Source organism: Carcharhinus amblyrhynchos, chromosome 5, assembly GCF_965287045.1.
Source record: "Carcharhinus amblyrhynchos chromosome 5, sCarAmb.v2.hapA, whole genome shotgun sequence".
Taxonomy (NCBI): Eukaryota; Metazoa; Chordata; class Chondrichthyes; order Carcharhiniformes; family Carcharhinidae; genus Carcharhinus; species Carcharhinus amblyrhynchos.
The window spans coordinates 75,016,641-75,038,860 of record NC_137328.1 but is presented as its reverse complement, the minus strand read 5'-3'; the positions used below and the strand labels follow the sequence as shown (position 1 = coordinate 75,038,860).

General features: G+C 42.5%; 1 protein-coding gene across 2 annotated transcripts in view; it reads right to left on the bottom strand.

Moving 5' to 3' along the window:
* Positions 1–8,540: 8,540 nt before the first annotated feature.
* The window catches only part of stard4 (StAR related lipid transfer domain containing 4), a 35,193-nt gene continuing 21,513 nt past the window's right edge, over positions 8,541–22,220 (bottom strand). For both annotated transcript variants that reach the window (XM_080189026.1, XM_080189028.1), the window contains exons 5-6: positions 15,796–15,913; positions 8,541–11,827 (exon numbers count right to left, since the gene is read on the bottom strand). In XM_080189026.1, the coding sequence (XP_080045152.1) occupies positions 11,601–11,827; positions 15,796–15,913 (345 nt within the window). In that variant the 3' untranslated portion in view covers positions 8,541–11,600. The remainder of the gene's footprint in view (positions 11,828–15,795; positions 15,914–22,220) is intronic.

Genomic DNA, 22,220 nt, shown 5'->3' with positions numbered 1-22,220 from the left:
GCTTGCTCATTTGTTGCCCAAATTAAGTTGAGTAGCATGGAGGCTAGCTCAAGAGTACAGCATCCACAAAACACTGAATTCAGGAATGTGCTGAAGAAATCCAAAGGCCTGGATTTTCCCAGAGTCTTGGTGACTCCATGCCCTATCCAAATTCAACCTGGATCCAGAAATCCCACCCTTATTTCTGACATTCCTTTTTCACTGTGGTGGGGGTGGGGAGGGACGATTTCTACCCATGCAAAACTCAATTTCAGCAGGATTTACTGCTGTCATGAAGGGCTTATCTAAGAGTTACAAATCTTCATGCTTTTGAAGCACAGAATTTCTGACAGCTTCAGTAACTGTTTGTTAATGCTAAGTGATATCATTATAGCATTATTAACATTTGGCTGCTTTTCACAACCTAAAGTCACAGGGAGGATTGTAAGTTGACATTTTGATTGATAGCTCAAATAGTTATTAAAGAATTAGCTGTGTTTGACATGGGGTAATGAATAAAAAGTTGTTTTATAAGGAATTAAGTATTTGAGGGGTATGTATTACGTAGGGCTTTCATTAATGGGAGATTTTATATATGAAGTCTGTATAGGAATCTGGAACTTTATTCATTTTAGCCTGGCTCTGAACATGGTGGACATTGGATGAGTTGGCATGGAGGATGTAAAGGCAGAGAATTGTGGATTGGGGGTATGAGTTGGCACTAAGTTGACATAAGGCCTATAAACGGCCTTGAGAATGGGTAATGCACATAGGTTGACAATGAGTTGGCATAAATTAGCATGGAGAGTGGGTGGCAGTGTGAGGATTAGATGACTTCAAGTTTAAGAAAATGACGAACAAAGTTCCAAAGAACTGAGGCAAGCCTACCTCGGCACTCCGCACTCAATGTGCCACTTCCAGTCTCTGTCCAGAGTAACATATCCAACTCTACCCAACTTGGGAGCAAATCTAAAATCAAATCTATTTGCTTCTAACCGTGGTAGAGAAGCAGCTGTAGACATTTAAAGAGGTATTCAAATAACATTCAATAAATACATTCCATAGTCAATAGTACTGAAGGATAGTACTAAATTGAAAGAAAAGGTGTACAATTATGTGAAGGTCACTGGTTGGTTGGTGGATTGGGGAAATTTTAGAAACCAGTGAAGGATTACTTTTAAAAAAGTGAGAGGAATAAAACCGTGTAACTTCTAAAAGTAGAGGTATAGAGTGGCTAAAGTAAACATTAGTCCCTTGGAGGATGACAAGTTAATGGGAAATGAAATGGCTCAGACTTTAAACAAGTATACTGTATCTGTCTTCATGATAGGAGACATAAGAGAATCCAAGAATATTTAAAAAACCAAAGGGGCAACAGGGAGGGAGTAACTTCAAACAATCACTATCACTTGAAAATTTACTCTGAAAACCAATGGGTCTAAAGGCTGACACATCCCTTGGACCTGCTGGCTTACATCCTACTCACTTAAAAGAAGTGACTACAAAGCTGGTTCATATATTGGCTAGTTAGCTTAACATCTGTCATTGGGAAAAAAGCTGGAATCCATTATTATGGAAGTAATAGTAGGATGTTTAGAAAATCAAAATGCAGGTCAACATGGTTTCATGAAAGGAAAAATTGTGTTTGAGCAATTCTTTGAGGGTGTAACAAGCAGGATGGATAAAGTAGAACCTGTAGAGTATTTGGATTTGCAAAAGGCATTTACTGCTGAAAAAACCCACTGTGATGGGATGTAACATAGATAGAAGGATTGGTTAACAAACAGGAGAGAGATAAATACATAATTTTCAGGTTGGCAACGGGCCACAGGAATCAGAATCCATATTAATGACTTGGATGAAGAGACCGAATGTATTGTAGCTAAACTTGCTAATGATGCCAAAGATAGGTAGGAAAGCAAGTTGAAGAGGACACAGCATCTGTAAAAGGGATATAAAACCAAAAGAGAAAATGCTGGAAAATCTCAGCAGGTCTGCCAGCATTTGCAAGGAGAGAAAAGAGCTGACGTTTCGAATCCAGATGACAGTTTGTCAGGAGGGTTGTCTGAACTTGAAACGTCAGCTCTTTTCTCTCCTTGCAAATGCTGTCAGACTGCTGAGATTTTCTAGCATTTTCTCTTTTGGTTTCAGATTACATAAAAGCAAATTATTGCAGCTGCTGGAAAGTGATGTAGATTGGTTAAGTCAATAGGCAGAAAATTAGCAGAATAGGCAAATGTAATGTTGTTCACTTTGGTGGGAAGAATAGAAAAGCCAAATAATATTGAGATAGAGCAAGACTTCAGAATACAGGACACAGGGATCAGGGTGTTCTGGGATATGAATCATAAAGTTAGCATGTGTATGGAGTGAATATCATTGCCATTTATATGCCTAACCCTGAACACTGTCCAGGTCTAGCTGCATATGAATACTGACTGTTTCAGCATCTGAGGAGTCGGGAATAGTGTTGAACGTTATGCAATTATCAGTACCCATCCCCCCATTCTTGACCTTATGATTGAAGGAAGGTCATTTACAGTACTCTGAGGAACTCCTGCAGTCCTGGCACTGAAATGATTGATCTCCCTGATTGCCATCAACAATTTTGCCACACTCGATCAAGTGCTGTACTGATGTCAAGCACAGTCACTTTCATCTCTCCTTTTCAGTTCAGCATTTCTGACCATGCCTGGAAAAATGCTGCGGAGAATCAGGAGCAGAGATGCATATACCAAAACCCAAATTGGGCATCAGTGAGCAGGTCATTGAGTCATAAAACTGTCAACAACACCTTCAATCAAAAGTGCATTTCTTCCCCTTATATAGCAAATACACATTTTAAAATGTCATACGAATATTTTGCCAGCAACCTCTGCAATCATCTGAAACTTGCATATGGTAACAGCCTAATTCAGAGTGCCATCTAGTTGTAAACTGGGAAGAATGTCACCATGTTTAAGTATTTTCAAACTCGAATGGTGAAGCAGCAAAAATTCTCTGAACATAGTTGCAGTTAATTGGAAAATCAAATTATAAGAACATAAGAACATAAGAAATAGGAGCAGGAGTAGGCCATCTAGCCCTTCGAGCCTGCCCCGCCATTCAATAAGATCATGGCTGATCTGTCGTGGCTCAGTTCCACATTCCCGCCCTCTCCCCATAACCCTTAATCCCCTCTCTTATCAAAAACCCATCAACCCGCGTCTTAAAAATATTTAGCGAGGCAGCCTCCACCACTTCAACGGGCAGAGAATTCCAGAGATTCACCACCCTTTGAGTGAAGAAGTTCCTCCTCAACTCCGTTCTAAACCACCCCCCCTTTATCTTGAGGCTATGCCCCCTAGTCCTACTGTCTTTTTTGAGTGGGAAGAGTCTCTCCACCTCTATCCTATCCATCCCATTCATCATCTTATACGTCTCAATGAGATCTCCCCTCATTCTTCTAAACTCCAACGAGTACAAGCCTAGTTTATTCAGCCTCTCCTCATAGCTCAACCCCCTCAACTCCGGTATCAGCCTAGTAAACCTCCTCTGCACTCCCTCCAAGGCCAAAATATCTTTGCGCAGGTGCGGCGCCCAAAACTGCACACAGTCGGCAGTTCAGTTGGCAGTTAGGAAGGTAAATGCAATGTTAGCATTCATGTTGAGAGGGCTAGAATACAAGAGCAGGAATGGACTTCTGAGGCTGTATAAGGCTCCGGTCAGACCCCAGTCGGAATACTGTGAGCAGCCCTGGGCCCCGTATCTAAGGAAGTCTTCATAGAAGCCTACAGTGCAGAAAGAGGCCATTCGGCCCATTGAGTCTGCACCGAACACAATCCCACCCAGGCCCTACCCCCATATCCCTACATATTATACCCACTAATCCCTCTAACCTACACATCCCTGGACACCAAGGGGCAATTTCTTAGCACGGCCAATCAACCTAACCCACACATCTTTGGACTGTGGGAGGAAACCGGAGCACCCGGGGGGAAACCCACGCAGACACAAGAAGAATGTGCAAACTCCGCACAGACAGTGACCCGAGCCGGGAATCGAACCCAGGACCCTGGAGCTGTGAAGCAGCAGTGCTAACCCACTGTGCTACCGTGCCAGCCTTGGAAAGGATCCAGAGGAGGTTCACAAGAATGACCCCTGGAATGAAGAGCTTGTCGGATGAGGAACGGGTTGAGGATTCTGGGTCTGTACTCGATGGAGTTTAGAAGGATTTTTGTGCAGACATACAAGCAATAAAATTAACAAGTGCTGACTATCTTACTGAACATTGTCATGATCATTGACTTAGATTCCCAAGTTGTTGCTAAGATCCAGCTAGGACCAATAACATTTTAAGTAGACTAAGCTTGAGACTCAGAACACTTGCTGATAGAATAAAGCCACAGAATTCCATAAGTTTTAAACATAAGATTCCACGAGATTTTGCTGGTTAATGCTGGTCCAAGTTGGGGAGGTGTTGAAATGGAAATGGAATCCTCACAATTTGCTCTCACACAGCGCATCAACTTGCATGGGACCCAGATATCCTCATCTCTTCCCTGCCTCCTTGCAGAGCTCTCTTTGTCTTCCAATCTGTTCCTGGTCATGTTGCAGCTCAAGAGGCATTCAACCATAACTTGCAGAATGGCCTTTTGATTAACAGAGTCAATCAGAGCCCATCTTTCAGTTCAATACCTGATCTTTGGTGAGCAATACATAGATTTGTGGTTAGAATGTCCTCCTGGTTGGGAATCTAGGCATCACATCAGCCATTGGCTTTCTAACATCAATATACTATGGATTCAAAAACTCACCATCAACATTAAAAAGACTGAAGTCATGCACCAGCCTGCTCCTCATCCACAGTACACAGAACCATAATCACAATCAAACGGCAGGGACTCAGGCAGTGGACCAGTTCACTTATCTTGGCAGCACCCTCTCCCAAGCAGTGACTGTTGATACAGAAGTTAACTGCAGAATAGCAAAGGCAAGTTCTGCTTTCGGTAGACTGCGCTCCACTGTATGGGAATGTTGAGGAGTCAGCCCAGCAACAAAACTGAAGGTCTACAGCGCAGCAATACTCACTATCCTGTATGTCTGTGAAACATGGAGTGTGTATTGAAGGCATGCAAGACAGCTCAATCATTTCCACATGACTTGTCTTCGCAGAATATTACGCATCAGATGGCGAGACAAAGTACTAGATACTGAAGGTCTCTCTAGAGCAAGACTACCATCAGTCTACACACTGCTGATGAGAGCACAGACCCGGTGGGCAGGTCACGTCATCTGTATGCTGGATGTGCATATACCCAAGCAGCTCCTTTTTGGGGAACTCTCTGCTGGAAGATGCTCGCAAGGAAGGCAGAAGAAACATTACAAAGACACACTCAAGGCCTCCCTGAAGTTGCTTGACATAGACACAACCACCTGGGAAATGCTGGCACAAAATCGCCCTACCTAGCACCGCCTCATCAACAAGGGCTGTCAAGCTTACAAAGAAAGATGCATTGCCGAAGCACAAATTAAGCTCAAGCTGCGCAAGTCCAGAGCCACCAGTACGACAATTACAGCGCTTACATAAGTCTGTCCAATACATGCCAGGACATTCCGTGCCCGAATTGGCCTGATCAGTCATCTTCGGACACACCACATCCAGCCTCAAAATGACTAATTGAGGTCCTCATCGACGACAATGGACGAACAACTATGGATTCAAAATCTTCCAGCATGTACAAGGCTGCACAACGTTTCTTCTGTTGAAATGCTAAACAAGCCACATAGTAACAGGCTGGCAGTCCATTGCACTCCAGGAGTGCTAGCAGGTCATTCTAGCACCAATCCTGGACTTTACCTACAAAACAGGGCATCAATAACTCTTTAAATAGTCTAATCATAAAATAATGTCACTAATAATATCGATCTTAGACATCGCTCTTTGCTGTAAATTTATTATTAGCAAGCCTATTAATATTGATTGATCAAAACATAACTGATCTGCCTTTAACCACCATCATTCATTCGGTCTACCATTTAAACCCTGATTACTAAATAGCTGATGTTCAATGTATTATTGAAGTGCTGTAAACATTGACCATGAAATTAATAAACAACTTACGGTTCATAACTTCATCTGGCGTCTTTGATTTAACAAAAAAGCTCAAATAAGTTTGGTCAATGGCTTGTGCATTTTTTTTTAAACAAGAAGCATTGTAAATGGTAATATGATGGTTCAGCAGGCCAGATTTGTCCATAATTCACTCTTATATACAACCATACAACACACTCCAGATGGATTCTTGACAGGATAATGAATCACAGGTAGAGGCCATTTGGTCTACTGTATCTGCACCACTCCAAACAAGCATCTTTTCCCCTTACCCCCGCACATCATTTTTATTAAAGCAATCATCCAATGCACTCTTGAATGCCTCGATTGAACCTGCCTCCACCACACATCCAGGCAGTGCTTTCCAGATCCAAATCATTCATGTGAAAAAAAAACTTTTTCTCACATCACATTTCTTTTGCAAATCACTTTAAATCTGTGCCCGCTCGTTTTTAATCCTTTTATAAGCAGCAAGTTTTTCCCTGTCTAGTCTGTCCAGTCCCCTCATGCTTTTGAGCATCTTTATCAAATCTCATCTTAGCTTTCTCCTCTCTAAGAAGAACAGTCCTAAACTCTCCAATCTATCCCCATAACTGAAGTTTCTCATCCCTGGAACCATTTTTGTAAACATATTCTGCACCTTTCTAATACGTTCGCATCCTATGGTGTGCACCCAGAACTGTACACATTATTCCAGCTGCTGTCTAGTACTGTCTTTACAAGTTCAGCATAATCTCCTTACTCTATGCCTTCTTAATAAAGCCCAGGATACCCCCTTGATTTTATATTGTCTTTCCATGCTCTTCCCACCAAAATGCATCACCGTACACCAGTGATCTTTATACCAAGGGTTCCAAGCTTTTCAATCCCAGCATTGCTAATAGGATTCAGCATTGCAAAAGGTCTCTTCAATAATGGAGTGGAAGTTGAAAAAACATATTCTTTGGAGCATATTTATACCATTGGACTAGAACTTTTATACTTAAAACAGAAAATTCATATGCAATGCATCACAATACCATTGATTACAATGGTGAGTTACATCATTGTCTAAGGTCTGCCACAAAAGTGGTAGAAAATGTATTTTGCTGCTATTTTTATGATTTCACAGCAAAGTACTTCTAGGATGTTAATGTGTCACTGTAAGCATGTCAAAGTATTCTACTTCATAAATGTGTGTGAAATTGTTGGATATTTTAGCAACTTCATTCAGGGTCATAATTTTTTTTCTAACACTAAGTTTAAGATCCTTAGTCAGACTCCCAGGTCATGGGGGAAAGATCCAGCCAGGGACCAATAATGTTTTGCTTAAAGTAAATAAGGTTGAGATTCAAGACGTTTACTGAGTGAATAAAACCAAAGATTCCATGGGTTTGGAACAAATAAAAGTAAATTTTACTATACAAGTTCAGAAAGGTAAAATAATTTACAATCTCCTTCTTATACGTTAACAAAATATGAAGGACACATGAATTAACAGGCGAACTGTGGTTGAACACCACACTACAGAATAAATGATAGATGCAACCAAACCCGATTCCATGGCTTTCTCAGAAACCCACCGAAAAGTTTGTCTCATTGTGAGTCAAACAGTTTCACTAAATTTTTTCTTACTTGAGAGAGTCAATCTCCACCTTTGAAGATCATACCTTGAAATCCTCTCCAAGTGTCATTTTAACTTAACTTCAACAATAACCCACCTTGCAGGGTTTCAAGTTGCTGTCTGAGAATCCTTTCCCCTGGATCTCTGAGTATACCCGGGCTTCGTCTTCCTAGCACAATCTCAGATTTTTAGCCAGCCAAGCATGATACCACTACTCCAAAGAGGTACCTTTGCTTGCAGCATGGAGAAACCAACCTTCGGCTTCTGCCTTGGAACTTAAGGGTCCACTTTGCTCAAAATCTGCTTTCTGCAGCTTTCTTTAATTTGGAGCCACGGGGTGGAATTTTATGAGAATGATTCTAATTGTCCAGCTAGCGTGAAAATGGGAAAGTTGCAGATCTATTCCATAAGCAAGTTTTCATGCTCAATCTTGTGCACATAGTGCATGAAAAAGTTAGCTGGAATGTTTCTAGCTGCTACAGGCAGTGGTCAAGGCTTAATTCACCAAACAGCCTGCAGAGGAGCTGTTGTGCATACCTGTGTCTGCACATGCACGATAGCAATGGCAGAGGGAGCAGAAGTCTGACAGACAAAGCAAGAAGCTGTCAGGCCTCTGATGTTGAAGGTAGCCTGAACACAGCCCCGCTCTCCCATGATCGTGGGGACCCAGAGCCAATTGTAAGCCCCACACTGCCCAAAAGCGTAGTCCCTGCCGCAACCCCTCTCACCACTCCCCACACCAATCACCTGCAGAGTGGCAGCAGTCCCCCTCTCCTCATATCGATCAGAGCTGCAGAGTGGCAGCAGCCCCCCACCCCCTCCCTCCCCAATCTGGCTGCCCCTTCAGGCCACCCCATACACCCCATCCCTGGCAGTGACAAGTGGGCAATTCCAAGATGCTCTGTGGGCATTACTGAGGTGCCAGGCTGGCACAGTCCAAGGAGCAGCCCCCTTGCCCTCGGCCCTTCCGAGCCTCAATGGGCTCCAGTTCTGCTGACTGTTCTCCATTCATGGGAAGCAGGTGTTTTCCTCCCGGAGAGATCCTCTCCCAATGAGGCCATAAAGGCAAGAGAGCCTGGACGATCCAGCGGCAGGCACATTAATCACATGTAAAGTGGTATTAAAATGTATTTAAATAATTTAGTCAGCCTCTGGCCCATTTCCGGCACAAGGCTGACCTCACCGGAAATCCGGCTCCCATAAAATCACGAGAGCCGAGAAATTGGGCATGATCCTAATTTTGCGACTCTCACATGATTTTACCGGCTCGCTCTGCCCATCAATGGGCAGGGCGAAACAATAAAATTCCATCCCACGTCTCTGCTCCTTTCAAAAAAAACGCTTAGATTTAACATGACCTAGTTCTACCCTCTATCTTTTATTTCTTGCCCGGGACTTTTTTTGGAACCTCTCCCTAGGTTGGGATCTCTACCTGTCATCCTCCCTTGTCCTGCTTCCTGAGACCCTGCTAGTTAATAGTACTCTGCATCATGTCATCTGACCTGCATTTTTCACTATTTTTTTCTGTGTGGGGCCAGTCGTTAGCCTAAAGAACTTAAGAAGATATCACTGCACAAGTGCAGCTAGATCTCAACCAACACATGTACAAAAGATCCAAAGATCATTGGAAATCGGAGTTCGCAACCTCTGAACTAAAGAAGGTGAGTTTGTGTTCCATCACAAGTTTGATACTGTATTTATCACTTGGCAACTTTTTACCATACAGTAGAATACCAAACATTAGGAATACCAATTCCACAAAATTTATATAGATTCAAAACGGAGTTGTTATAAAGATGTGAATAGAATTAAGAGGCAAGGATGTGGTAACAGTTTGCAAGGACAGAGGGATAAAGGTGAGTTGTTGGGTATTTTGTAGATGGGACTATGATGATGGTACGTACCTGAGGCAAATGCATCATTTATAATATCTCACTGCAGCAAACACCAATGTGGTTTTTACCTTTCGGTAATGAGGCTGTACACATTCTCAAATGGGATAAATTCCACAGAGAGCTTTTTAGAAAGCTGGTTATATAATAAATACCACATACGCTTTAACCCCCTCTTTACTACTTTTAATGCAATAATTCTGGTTGGTTAACCAATGTTTAGCCGGTAAAAATAAAGTTGTTACTCAGTGAGAAATTTAGTGTAATGGGATTGGCCAATTGGTTATGCTGCAGGAACTAATCAAACTACTATATAAATGCCATGGTTTTGGTACCTACTGGCATATTCCCCAAACTGCACTTTAAAATAGTGACAACAAAAGTGACAAAATTCACATGAGAATTGACAGTTCTGGGAATGGAATTAACAATTTCTGTTTGTGGTTCAGATTTACTGACAATTTTCCTTCCTATCTTGTGTCATTGGCAAATTTAGCTATGGTACATTCATTTCCTTCATTTAAATCATGGATAAGATTGTAAATAGTTGAGGCCCCAGCAGCGATCCTACGGCACTCCACAGTTTCAGTTTACTAAGGGCTCATTTATCCCTACTCTCTGCTTGCTGTTATCTAATCAATCCTTTATCCGTGCTAATATGCCCCCTTACACCATGTAATCTTATCTTGTATAGTAACAAAGTACAGTAAAGTAGAATGTGTACAGTCGATAGCAAATTGAACCACGGGGAAGCCTGCATCCCTCAAAGCTGCCAGCTCTCTCCAGCCGTTTTGCTCTGGCAAGTGAGATGTTGACTACTTCCAAGAACAGCGTACTTAATATCTACTTTAGCTCTGTAACACAGTAGGAAGGAATTTGTATCAAGGAATTAATAGAAAAAATATTCTTTAAAAGAATTTCTATAGTTATTGTTTTAGTTTAAACCCAAATTTTCAAAGCATTCCAGAGTTCACTGCAGAATCTTAGTGGGTTTCCTCTGTCAATAGTGGAAGGTGTTAAAAGTTCCAGAAAGAGCCAGGGGCATAAATATCATGGGGGATGATCCCTCTTTCCCAGCCATTGGCAGTGTTGTCATCACCTTGTTTTGAGGTTGTAGTTGTTGGTGCAGCAGTGACAGATTTCAATGAGACATCCTTAGTGAAATAACGATGTTGGGTACCCTGTTCCTCGTTGAGGTCCAGGTAGGGGAATTCATCCCTGAACATTCTGGGCAAGTGTGGTCTTCTGCTAAAGAACCTGTCTGCTTTCTTTCTATTGCCTCTGCTCATTCTCCCTTCAACACTAAGGACAATATATCCACGTCTGGGAAAAAGCAGCTTGTGTAGAATTCTTGAAGCCTGGACAACCTAACCTGAAAGCAGTTGATTTCTTACAGTAATGCTAGTGGGAACTTCTCCATACTGTTGAACATATGTTTCACTATGTGGGTTAAGGTAGGGTATTAGCTGGAGTGTTGGGCTCAAAATAACACTGCCGGCAGAAAACCAGCATCACATCTGATCATGATCTTCCAATTTTGGACAACTCCTGTGGACAGTTCCTATATGCATAAATTAATACCCTCAAAATTATGCCCTGTACAGCCAGCATCAGAAGTGCACAATTACACTACAAATGTCACTTTGGCAGCAAAATATCACCCACAGTGTCAAAATTACAGATGCTATACATGTGAATTTTGTGGCCTTTGAACTTTCAGCCTGTAGTCTAAATGGATCATCTTGTTGAACGACAACATTTAATTCTTTGAATTTCAGATTATGCAATTAAAATAGTGTGCCACCAGCAGAATTTAAATCCAATAGCTGCAAAGTTGCTAATATATTGAAATTGTAATATTGCTTTTATATACAAAAACAGAACATTAAATGTTGAAACACCTTAAGTATGGCCAAAGCCAAAGAATATTGCACTTTTTACCTACCCGAGCTGTGGCACAGTAGGAGAGAAGGAACTACAAGAAAAAGAAATTCTTTAAAAGTCTTATTGTGGTTATTGTTTTAGTTTAGATCTAATTTTTCAAAGCATTTCGGAGTTCGTTGTAGAAGTTAACTAATGAATTTGCCATTGCAGTGCCTACTACAGTCTGTGGCAGCATTCCTCGTAAATCAGTTTGAATAAAGCCGGTCAAGAGGCTGTGGTCTGGCTCACTCTTCAAAGGAATGCAAAACCATCCACACGGGTGATTAAATCCACGAACAAAATTAGATTGTTCCATCCCATATTCAACACTGACTCCTGCATTGGGTTCACAAAAAAATTGTCCTTTAATACAATTGAACATTTCAAAGCATTCCTTTCCAAAATAGCTAAATCCTTCTCCCAAACTATATTTCATGCAGTGAAAAAGTCAAAATTACCCAAAAAAGCATGGAGAAACAATGGTGAACTTGTTTTTAAATCATCTTTTTTTCAGGAAGAAAACTGAATAAAACACAAATTTCTGTCCATCGCATGAGGTATGTCCATTAAATGGGGTTGGGTTGTAACTAAACAGCATATTTTACAAATATGCAGCCTTTGCTCATTAAGGAAGAAATAGCAGGACACCTGGAAAAGAATGGTTCAATCAAGCAGACGCAGCATGGATTCATGAAGGGAAAGTCATGTTTGACGAATTTACTGGATTTTTATAAAGATGTAACAAGTGCGGCTGACAGAGGGGAACCGGTGGATTTGGTGTTTTTAGATTTCCAGAAGGTGTTCGATAAGGTGCCTCATAAAAGGTTGCTGCAGAAGGTTAGGGTACGTGAAGTTGGGGGTAAAGTGTTAGTGTGGATTGAGGATTGGCTATCAAACAGGAAGCAGAGAGTTGGAATAAATAGGTGCTTTTCTGGTTGGCAGTTGGTGACTAGTGGCATGCTGCAGGGATCGGTGCTGGGGCCTCGACTGTTTACCATATACATAGATGATCTGGAGGAGGGGGCTGAGTGTAGGGTAACAAAGTTTGCGGATGACACAAAGGTGAGTGGGAAAGCAAATTGCATGGAGGGTGTGGAAAGTCTGCTGAGACATTTGGATAGGCTAAGTGAGTGGGCGAGGATCTGGCAGATGGAGTATAACGTTGGCAAGTGTGAGGTTATCCACTTTGGAAGGAATAATAGTAAAATGGACTATTATTTAAATGGTAAAAAATTACAACATGCTACTGTGCAGAGGGACCTGGGGGTCCTTGTGCATGAATTGCAAAAATTCAGTTTGCAGGTGCAGCAGGAGATCAAGAAGGCAAATGGAATGTTGGCCTTTATCGCGAGAGGGATGGAGTATAAAAGCAGGGAGGTCTTGCTGCAATTGTACAAGGTACTGGTGAGGCCGCAACTAGACTACTGTGTATAATTTTGGTAAAAAGTCTGACAACACCAGGTTTTAGTCCAACCTATTTATTTGATAATATACTCACAAGCTTTCGAGGGACACCCCCTTCGTCAGGTGAATGGAGAGTTCTGGCCTCAGACAGAGCATATAAAGCACAGACAGTTTAGAGATTACTGATTAGAATGCGAATCTTTACACCTAACCTGCTGTTCAAGACCTGAAGTGGCTGATAATGTGAGTGGAAGGAGCACTGATCACAGTTTAAAGAGATGTGTATTGTCTCCAGACAGTACAGTAAGTGAGGTTTTGCAAACCCAGGCAAGTCACGGGGGTTACAGATAGTGCGACATGAACCCAAGATCCCTGTTGAGACCGTCCTCATGTGTGCGGAACTTGGCTATCAGTCTCTGTTCAGCGACTCTGCGCTGTCGTGTGTCATGAAGGCCGCCTTGGAGAATGCTTACCTGAAGGTCAGAGGCTGAATGCCCGTGACCACTGAAGTGTTCACCAACAGGAAGGGAACAGTCTTGCCTGGTGACTGTCGAGCGATGTTCATTCATCCGTTGTCGTAGCGTCTGCATGGTCTCCCCAATGTACCATGCTTCGGGACATCCTTTCTTGCAACGTATCAGGTAGACAATGTTGGCCGAGTTGCAAGAGTATTTACCATGTACCTGGTGGACGGTATTCTCACGTGTGATGATGGTATCCATGTCGATGATCCGGCATGTCTTGAAGAGGTTGCTGTGGCAGGGTTGTGTGGTATTGTGGTCACTCTTGCAACTCGGCCAACATTGTCTACCTGATACGTTGCAAGAAAGGATGTCCCGAAGCATGGTACATTGGGGAGACCATGCAGACGCTACGACAACGGATGAATGAACATCGCTCGACAGTCACCAGGCAAGACTGTTCCCTTTCTGTTGGCGAACACTTCAGTGGTCACGGGCATTCAGCCTCTGACCTTCGGGTAAGCATTCTCCAAGGCGGCCTTCATGACACACGACAGCGCAGAGTCGCTGAACAGAGACTGATAGCCAAGTTCCGCACACATGAGGACGGTCTCAACAGGGATCTTGGGTTCATGTCGCACTATCTGTAACCCCCGTGACTTGCCTGGGTTTGCAAAACCTCACTTACTGTACTGTCTGGAGACAATACACATCTCTTTAAACTGTGATCAGTGCTCCTTCCACTCACATTATCAGCCACTTCAGGTCTTGAACAGCAGGTTAGGTGTAAAGATTCGCATTCTAATCAGTAATCTCTAAACTGTCTGTGCTTTATATGCTCTGTCTGAGGCCAGAACTCTCCATTCACCTGACGAAGGGGGTGTCCCTCGAAAGCTTGTGAGTATATTATCAAATAAATAGGTTGGACTAAAACCTGGTGTTGTCAGACTTTTTACTGTGTTTACGCCAGTCCAACGCCGGCATACCCACATTATAATTTTGGTGCCCTTATTTGCGAAAGGATATATCAGCTTTGGAGGGAGTACAGAGAAGGTTCACCAGGTTGATTCTGGAGATGAGGGGGTTAGCTTATTAGGAGAGATTGAGTAGATTGGGTCTGTACTCGGAGTTTAGAAGGCTAAGGGGAGAACTTACATGATAATGAAGGGGCTAGACAGGGTAGAAGCAGAGATTATTTCCACTTAGAAAGGAAACAAAAACTAGAGGGCACAGCCTCAAAGTAAGGGAGAGTCAATTTAGAACAGAGTTGAGAAGGTACTTCTTCTCCCCAGAGGGTAGTGAATCTTTGGAATTCTCTGCCCATTGAAGCAGTGGAGGCTACCTCGTTAACCGTGTTTAAGTCACAGGTAGATAGATTTCTAACCAGTAGGGGAATTAGGGGTTATGGGAAGCAGGCAGGTAAGTGGAACTGAACCACTATTAGATCAGCCATGATCTTATTGAATGGCGGGGCAAACTCAAGGGCTAGATGGCCTACTCCTGCTCCTATTTCTTAGGTTCTTATGTTCTTATGGAAGGACACAGCAGGAATCCAGTTCCTTCCAATGCTCTCAGATATGCACAGTTTGTATAACTAACTTTTATTTTGGAAATTATTTCTGCCATTTGACACTTGCAGTATACAGCTTTCAAGGTATCAAAGAGAACATTTTCTCTTTTTCATCTATCTGCAGAAAACAGGCAAATCAGCTAGGACAGCATGGTGACACAGTGATTAGCACTGCTGCCTCAGAATGTCATGGACCTAGGTTTGATTTCCAGCTTGTTAAGTCTACTTGTGACACTAATAAAATAAACTTACATATTTGTAATTTTACTTAAGTTTATTTATTAGTCACAAGGAGGCTTAGATTAACACTACAATGAAGTTACTGTAAAAATTCCCTAGTTACCACACTCTGGTGCCTTTTCCAGTGCACTGAGGGAGAATTTAGCAAGGCCAATGCATCTAACCAGCACGTCATTCGGACTGTGGGAGGAAACTGAAGCACTGAGGAAACCCGCACAGACACAGGGAGAACATGCAAACTCCACAAAGGCAGTGACTCAAGCTGGGAACCGAACTCAGGTCCTGGTGCTGTGAGGCAGTAGTGCTAACCACTGTACAACCGCACCACCCAAAACTGGAAAGAATGAACACAAGCAGTTTACAGGTCATCGATTTGCTATAGGTGAAACAATAGCCTTGATGCTATTTGACTAAGTTAAAACCTCCAGCAGCTTAATACAATAAAAACTGCAACTGTATTCCATCAACATCTTAAAGCTCCAGAACAGTGAATTACTTTATCGTTTCTTTTTGCCCACACATTTCCACAATTCAAATTGACAGTCAAGTCACAGCATCAAGGTGGCAGAAGCTGTATGTTTCTCTACAGAATTGAAGAAATGGTTATAAACTTAGGTACATGTACTCACCACAAGACAGCAGTCCATTCTGGTAATCAGTGGTGTACGAGAAGTCAATGAACTCTCTTGGGGCAATGACATTCCACAACTGTCCTGCTGTGGTGTAATGCATCAAACAACAACCCTGCTGTATAAAATAGTGGACATTTAATACAATTTTTAACATGGTATTTTCCTATAAAAAATACAACAATACATATTTATATAGCACTTTTAACATAGTATGCCATCCCAAGGCACTGCACAACTACTATCAACAACATTTGAGGTATAGGGAGAAATTAAGATGGATGACCAAATCTTGGTCAAACAGATAGATTTTAAGGAGTGTTTGTGGTCAAATGTGTCAAAGGCAGACAATTATTTTGTTATATATGTGAAAATTAACCATGAAGGAATGAAATAGCTAATGAGTAAGGAAAAACAAACAAAATATGTTGTAATTAATCTTTATAAACTTGACATCCCCAACACCCTGCGTGACTTTGACATTATAAATTCTATGGAAGTTCTCTCTCTATTTTTACATCATAATTTTATTTGTTGCTTCCCTTTCTCTTGTTTCTACCTCAGAGTCAACCTTCCTTGCTCCAAGCCAGCCTCCACTTCATGAAATATTTTTTGATTTTTATCTTAGTTGTAAAATAAAAACCACCAGAAAGTCTGTAAGAAATGACCTAGTTACTGGAATTGACGACGGCAAACTCAGCCCTGTGAGCCCAGCAAAACACCCAGCAGAGATGCCGGCATAGTGATAATACAATGGGGAGGAAGTTGCCCTGTAGATCCTCAAAATCAACTGTGTATCCCATAAAGTTACATGGCATCAGGTCAAATATGGGCAAGGAAACTTGATGATTATCCCCTACAGCCCTTTCTCAGCTGATGAATCAGTAACCTTTACATTGAGGATATCCTCCATCATATTGTATGGCATTACCATCAAACTAAACAGGATAGACTTTGAAGAGATCTAACAATTCAAGATTGGGAACTGTCGGTCATCAGCAGCAGCAGAATTATACTCGACCAAAATTTGTAACTCCAGTCAAATCCGGCCCATTCCTCGTTACCACCAACCAGTCCACATCAATAGGGACGAAATAGAAATGGTCAAGACCTTCAAGTTTTTAAGGTGTCCAGATGACCAAGAACCTGTCCTGGTCCCTCCATGCCGACGCTATAGTTAAGAAAGCCCACCCTTACTTTCTCAGGAGACTAAGGAAATTTGGCATGCCCGTTACAAGTCTCAGTTACCAACTTTTACAGATGCACCATAGAAATTATTCTTTCTGGTTGTATCACAGCGTGGTATGGCTCCTGCTCTGTTCAAGACCGCAAGAATACATAGGTTGGAGTAGGAAACTGCAGGGGCTGGGAACAACTGAAATGTGGAGCTTATTCAAGGAGCAGCCACTGCGAGTCCTTGATAAATGTGTACCTGTCAGGCAGGGAGGAAGTGTCGGGCGAGGGCACCGTAGTGTACTAAAGAAGTTGAATCTCTGGTGAAGAGGAAGAAGGAGGCTTATGTAATAATGAGACACGAAGGCTCAGTTAGGGCACTGGAGAGTTACAAATTAACCAGGAAGGAGCTAACGAGAGCGTTAAGGAGAGCTAGAAAAGGGCATGAGAAGACTTTGGCAGATAGGATCAAGGAGAACTCTAAAGCTTTCTATAGGTATGTCAAGAATAAAAGATTGGTTAGGGCAACATTAGGGTCAGTCAGAGACAGTAGTGGGAAGTTGTGCGTGGAGCCTGAAGAGATAGGAGACACTAAATGAATATTTTTCGTCAGTATTCACGCAGGAAAAAGTCAATGTAGTCAAGGAGAATACTGAGATACAGGCTTTTAGACTAGACGGGATTGAGGTACATAAGGAGGAGGTGTTAGCAATTCTTGAGAGTACGAAAATAGATACGTCCCCTGGGCCGGATGGGATTTACCCTAGGATTCTCTGGGAGGCTAGTGAGGAGATTGCAGAGCCTTTGGCTTTGATCTTCATGTCGTCATTGGCTACAGGTATAGTGCCGGAAGACTGGATGATAGCAAATGTTGTCCCCTTGTTCAAGAAGGGGAGTAGAGACCATCCTGGGAATTACAGACCGCTGAGCCTTACTTCTGTTGTGGGCAAAGTTTTGGAAAGAATTATAAGGGATAGGATTTGTAATCATCTAGAGAGAAATAAATTGATTAGGGATAGTCAACACGGTTTTGTGAAGGGTAGGTCGTGCTTCACAAACCTTAGAGTTTTTTTGAAAAAGTGACCAAAGAGGTGGAAAAGGGTAAGGCAGTTGACGTGGTGTATATGGATTTTAGCAAAACGTTTGATAAGGTTCCCCATGGTAGGCTACTGCAGAAAATGCAGATGCGTGGGATTGAGGGTGATTTAGCAGTTTAGGTCAGGAATTGGCTAGCTGGTAGAAGACAGAGGGTGGTGGTTGATGGGAAGTATTCAACCTGGAGTTCAGTTACAAGTGGTGTACCTCAAGGATCTGTTTTGGGGCCACTGCTGTTTGTCATTTTTATAAATGACCTAGATGAGGATGTAGAAGGATGGGTTAGTAAATTTGCTGACGATACCAAAGTCGGAGGAGTTGTAGACAGTGAGGATGGATGTTACAGTTTGCAGAGGGACATAGATAAGCTGCAGAGCTGGGCTGAGAGGTGGCAAATGGAGTTTAATGTGGAAAAGTGTGAGGTGATTCACTTTGGAAAGAGTAACAGCAGTACAGAATATAGGGCTAATGGAAGGACTCTTGGTAGTGTCGACAAGCAGAGAGATCTCAGTGTACATGTGCATAGAACCCTGAAAGTGGCACCAAGGTTGATAAGGTTGTTACGAAGGCACACGGTATATTAGCTTTTATTGGTAGAGGGATTGAATTTCAGAGCCGTGAGGTCATGTTGCAACTGTATAGAACTCTGGTGCGGCCGCACTTGGAGTACTGCGTACAGTTCTGGTCGCCGCATTATAAGAAGGATGTGGAGGCATCGGAAAGGGTGCAGAGGAGGTTTACCAGGATGTTGCCTGGTATGGTGGGAAGGTCTTATGAGGAAAGGCTGAGGGACTTGAGGTTGTTTTCATTAGAGAGAAGGTTAAGAGGTGACCTGATTGAGGCATACATGATGTGGGTATGCCGGCGTTGGACTGGCGTAAACACAGTAAAAAGTCTGACAACACCAGGTTTTAGTCCAACCTATTTATTTGATAATATACTCACAAGCTTTTGGGGTTAGTCCCTTCGTCAGGTGAATACCTGACGAAGGGACTAACCCCGAAAGCTTGTGAGTATATTATCAAATAAATAGGTTGGACTAAAACCTGGTGTTGTCAGACTTTTTACTGAGGCATACATGATCAGAGGGTTAGATAGGGTGGACAGTGAGAGCCTTTTTCCTCGGATGGTGACAGCTAACACGAGGGGACATAGCTTTAAATTAAGGGGTGGTAATTATAGGACGGATCTCAGAGGTAGGTTCTTTACTCAAAGGGTAGTAAGGGCATGGAATGCCCTGCCTGCAGCAGTTGTGGACTCGCCAACTTTAAGGGCGTTCAAATGATCAGTGGATAGGCATTTGGGTAACATTGGAATAAGTTAGATTAGAGGGTCATTAGATTGGCTCCACTGGTCGGCGCAACGTAGTGGGCCGAAGGGCCTGTACTGCGCTGTAATGTTCTAAGTACAAAGGGTCGTAAAAGAAGCCCAGTCCATCAGTCAAACCAGCCTCCCATCCACTGACACTGTCCATACTTCCTGCTGCCTCGGAAAAGCAGCCAGCATAATCAAGGACCCCACGCACCCCTGATATACTCTCTTCTATCTTCTTCCGTCAGGAAAAAGATACAAAAGTCTGAGATCAAGTACCCACCAACCCAAAAACAGCTTCTTCCTTGCTGCCATCAGATGTTTGAATGGACCTAACTCGCACTAAGTAGATAGTTCTCTACATTCTAGCTATGACTACAACACTACGCTCTGCACTCTCTCCTTTCCTTCCCTACGTACAGTATACTTTGTGTAGCGTGCAAAAAACAATGCTTTTCATTGTATGCTAATACACGTGACAATAATGAATCAAATCAAATAAACCCTGGTTCAATGAAGAGTGCAGGAGCTGCACCAGTCATACCTAAAAATGAGGTGTCAACTTGAAGTTACAACTCAGAAACTACAAGTGTGACAAATAGAGAACGTAGCAGATAATTGACAGAGCTACACAATCCGACAACCAATGGATCAGATGCAAGTTCTGCAGTCCTGCCATATCTAGTTGTGAATGGTGGTGGACAATTAAACAACTCACTGGAGATGGTCATAAACTTCCCATCCTCAATGATGGGGGAATCCAGCACATTAGTGCAAAAGATATAGGCTGAAGCATTTGTTACAATCTTCAGCCATAAGGGCCAAGTGGCTGATCCATCTCCACTTCTTCCAGAAGTCCCCAACACCACAGATTACAGGCTTTAGCCAACATGATGTCAAGAAATGGTTGAAAGCACTGAATACTGCAAAGGCTTTGTGCTCTGACTACATTACAGCAAAGAACTAGATGCACACCCAGCCAAGTTCCAGTACAGCTATAACACTGGCATCTACCCAGCAATGTGGAAATTGCCCAGATATTTCCTATGCACAAAAATCAGAATAAATCCAACCCAGCTAATTACGTCCCCATCAGTCCATTCACAGTCAAGTGATGGAAGGGGTTTTTCATCCAGATTCTTCTTAAATTCCATTTTACTTAAGTTCCTTGATGCTGCACTTGGTCAAAATGCTGCCCTGGTGTCAATGCTCTTACCTTACTTCTGCAAAATGGCTCAAAATTTAGATCAATAATGACCATTGCTTGGGCATTACAAGTGCTGTTTTGTGTCCAAAGTGGTGTCTGTGGCATGCACACACAATTGTAGTGAGTAATACCAGATGCAATAGGGTTTTAGCACAGGGGCAGTGAATAGTATCTGGAAGTATGCAGAGCAGAAAGATCATGATGTCAATCAGCGAAATATACTTGTCAGCAAATACTCTCTCAACTCACATCACTAAACATATAGGAAGGACCACGTCCAATCATTAAAGGAATCATCAACTGTTTAAATGTTTGTTACTGATTGTATTTTATGGTTTATGCTTTGACTCAAGTGCTTGGAATTTTCTACAGTTGTTCCAGGCTGCCAGAGTCTACAGGGAGTGTTGTGGCAGGTGCTCTGGCTATTGCTGACATTAAAGGCTTCAACACAAACCAGTAGCTCTCAGGCATGATTGAACTAATAGGAATTCCCCTTGGAATACAGCATGACTTGAAGAATTAACAGAAGCGAAAAAACAAACAGGACAAGCTGCTAGAGGATAGAGATGGGAAAGAAGGACTGGTGGCCATATTTGCCAGCAATGTTCAGAAAACAACTCTCCTACATGTACACCAGTGAGGAACAATATGTGAGCTTTGGTACAGCAGCATTCAATGAAATCTACTACCTGCTGGAACCGCAACTGCAACCTCAAGGCAGAGCAAGGACCACATAGCAAGTAGCTGTGAAAGTGACAATGGTGATGACCTTTTATGTATTTGGATCCTCCAAGGCTAGAGGTATTTGCAATATATTGCAGTTTGCTATCCATTGTTGCATGAGGGAGGTCAGTAAGAAACATTATTCATTGAGAGCAAGCTACATTTTGTTCTATCTTGCCAGGGCAAAAAGGCAGAGCAAACAAGCATGCCAGTCTTCCCATTTTATATGGTACCACTGACTGCACATGCATCATTTGCTGGGTGGAGATGTATATTTATGCATCTGCAGTCTGTCAATCAGAAGGGAAGTTTCAACAAGGTGGAATCTGAGGATTGGGTATGAGGATGCAATCATCCTTGACGCTTGCAACACTGACCATAACCTCAGCAATGAGCCTCCCAATAATAACCAACATCGCTGACTCCATGGGAGTCACGATTTTTGATGTGTCTTTTCCCCTCTAGTTCGTTCCTACTATGGTTACATGCCATCTTGTCCAGCAAAATGGAATCATTTCTGTAAGTTTGGTAATATGACCATCATGGCTGAAGTGTGTACAAAATATGAGCTGCAAGTCTTAGGCTTGCAACAATGCTGTATGAGGGTGTGGTGTAGCATGTGAATGACAGGTATGAGTCCTGACTGATGGATGAGTGATGGAATTTGGTTCAATTGAATACCATCAGACTAATGATGCATTTGGCAGGAGTATAGCATTTCCACAACTATCTGCTCTCACTGCCTTCTGAGAATACATCTGGAGGCTCCTGGCCCCCTCTAGATATGTGATATCTCTCTCCCTTTGCAATTGCCCCACCATGATCTCAATCACTGAATCCAAAAACTTCAGAGTTCTCTTTCTCCCATGTTGTGCTATTATTCTGTCTTTCCTAGGTTATATTCAGCTGCCACAGA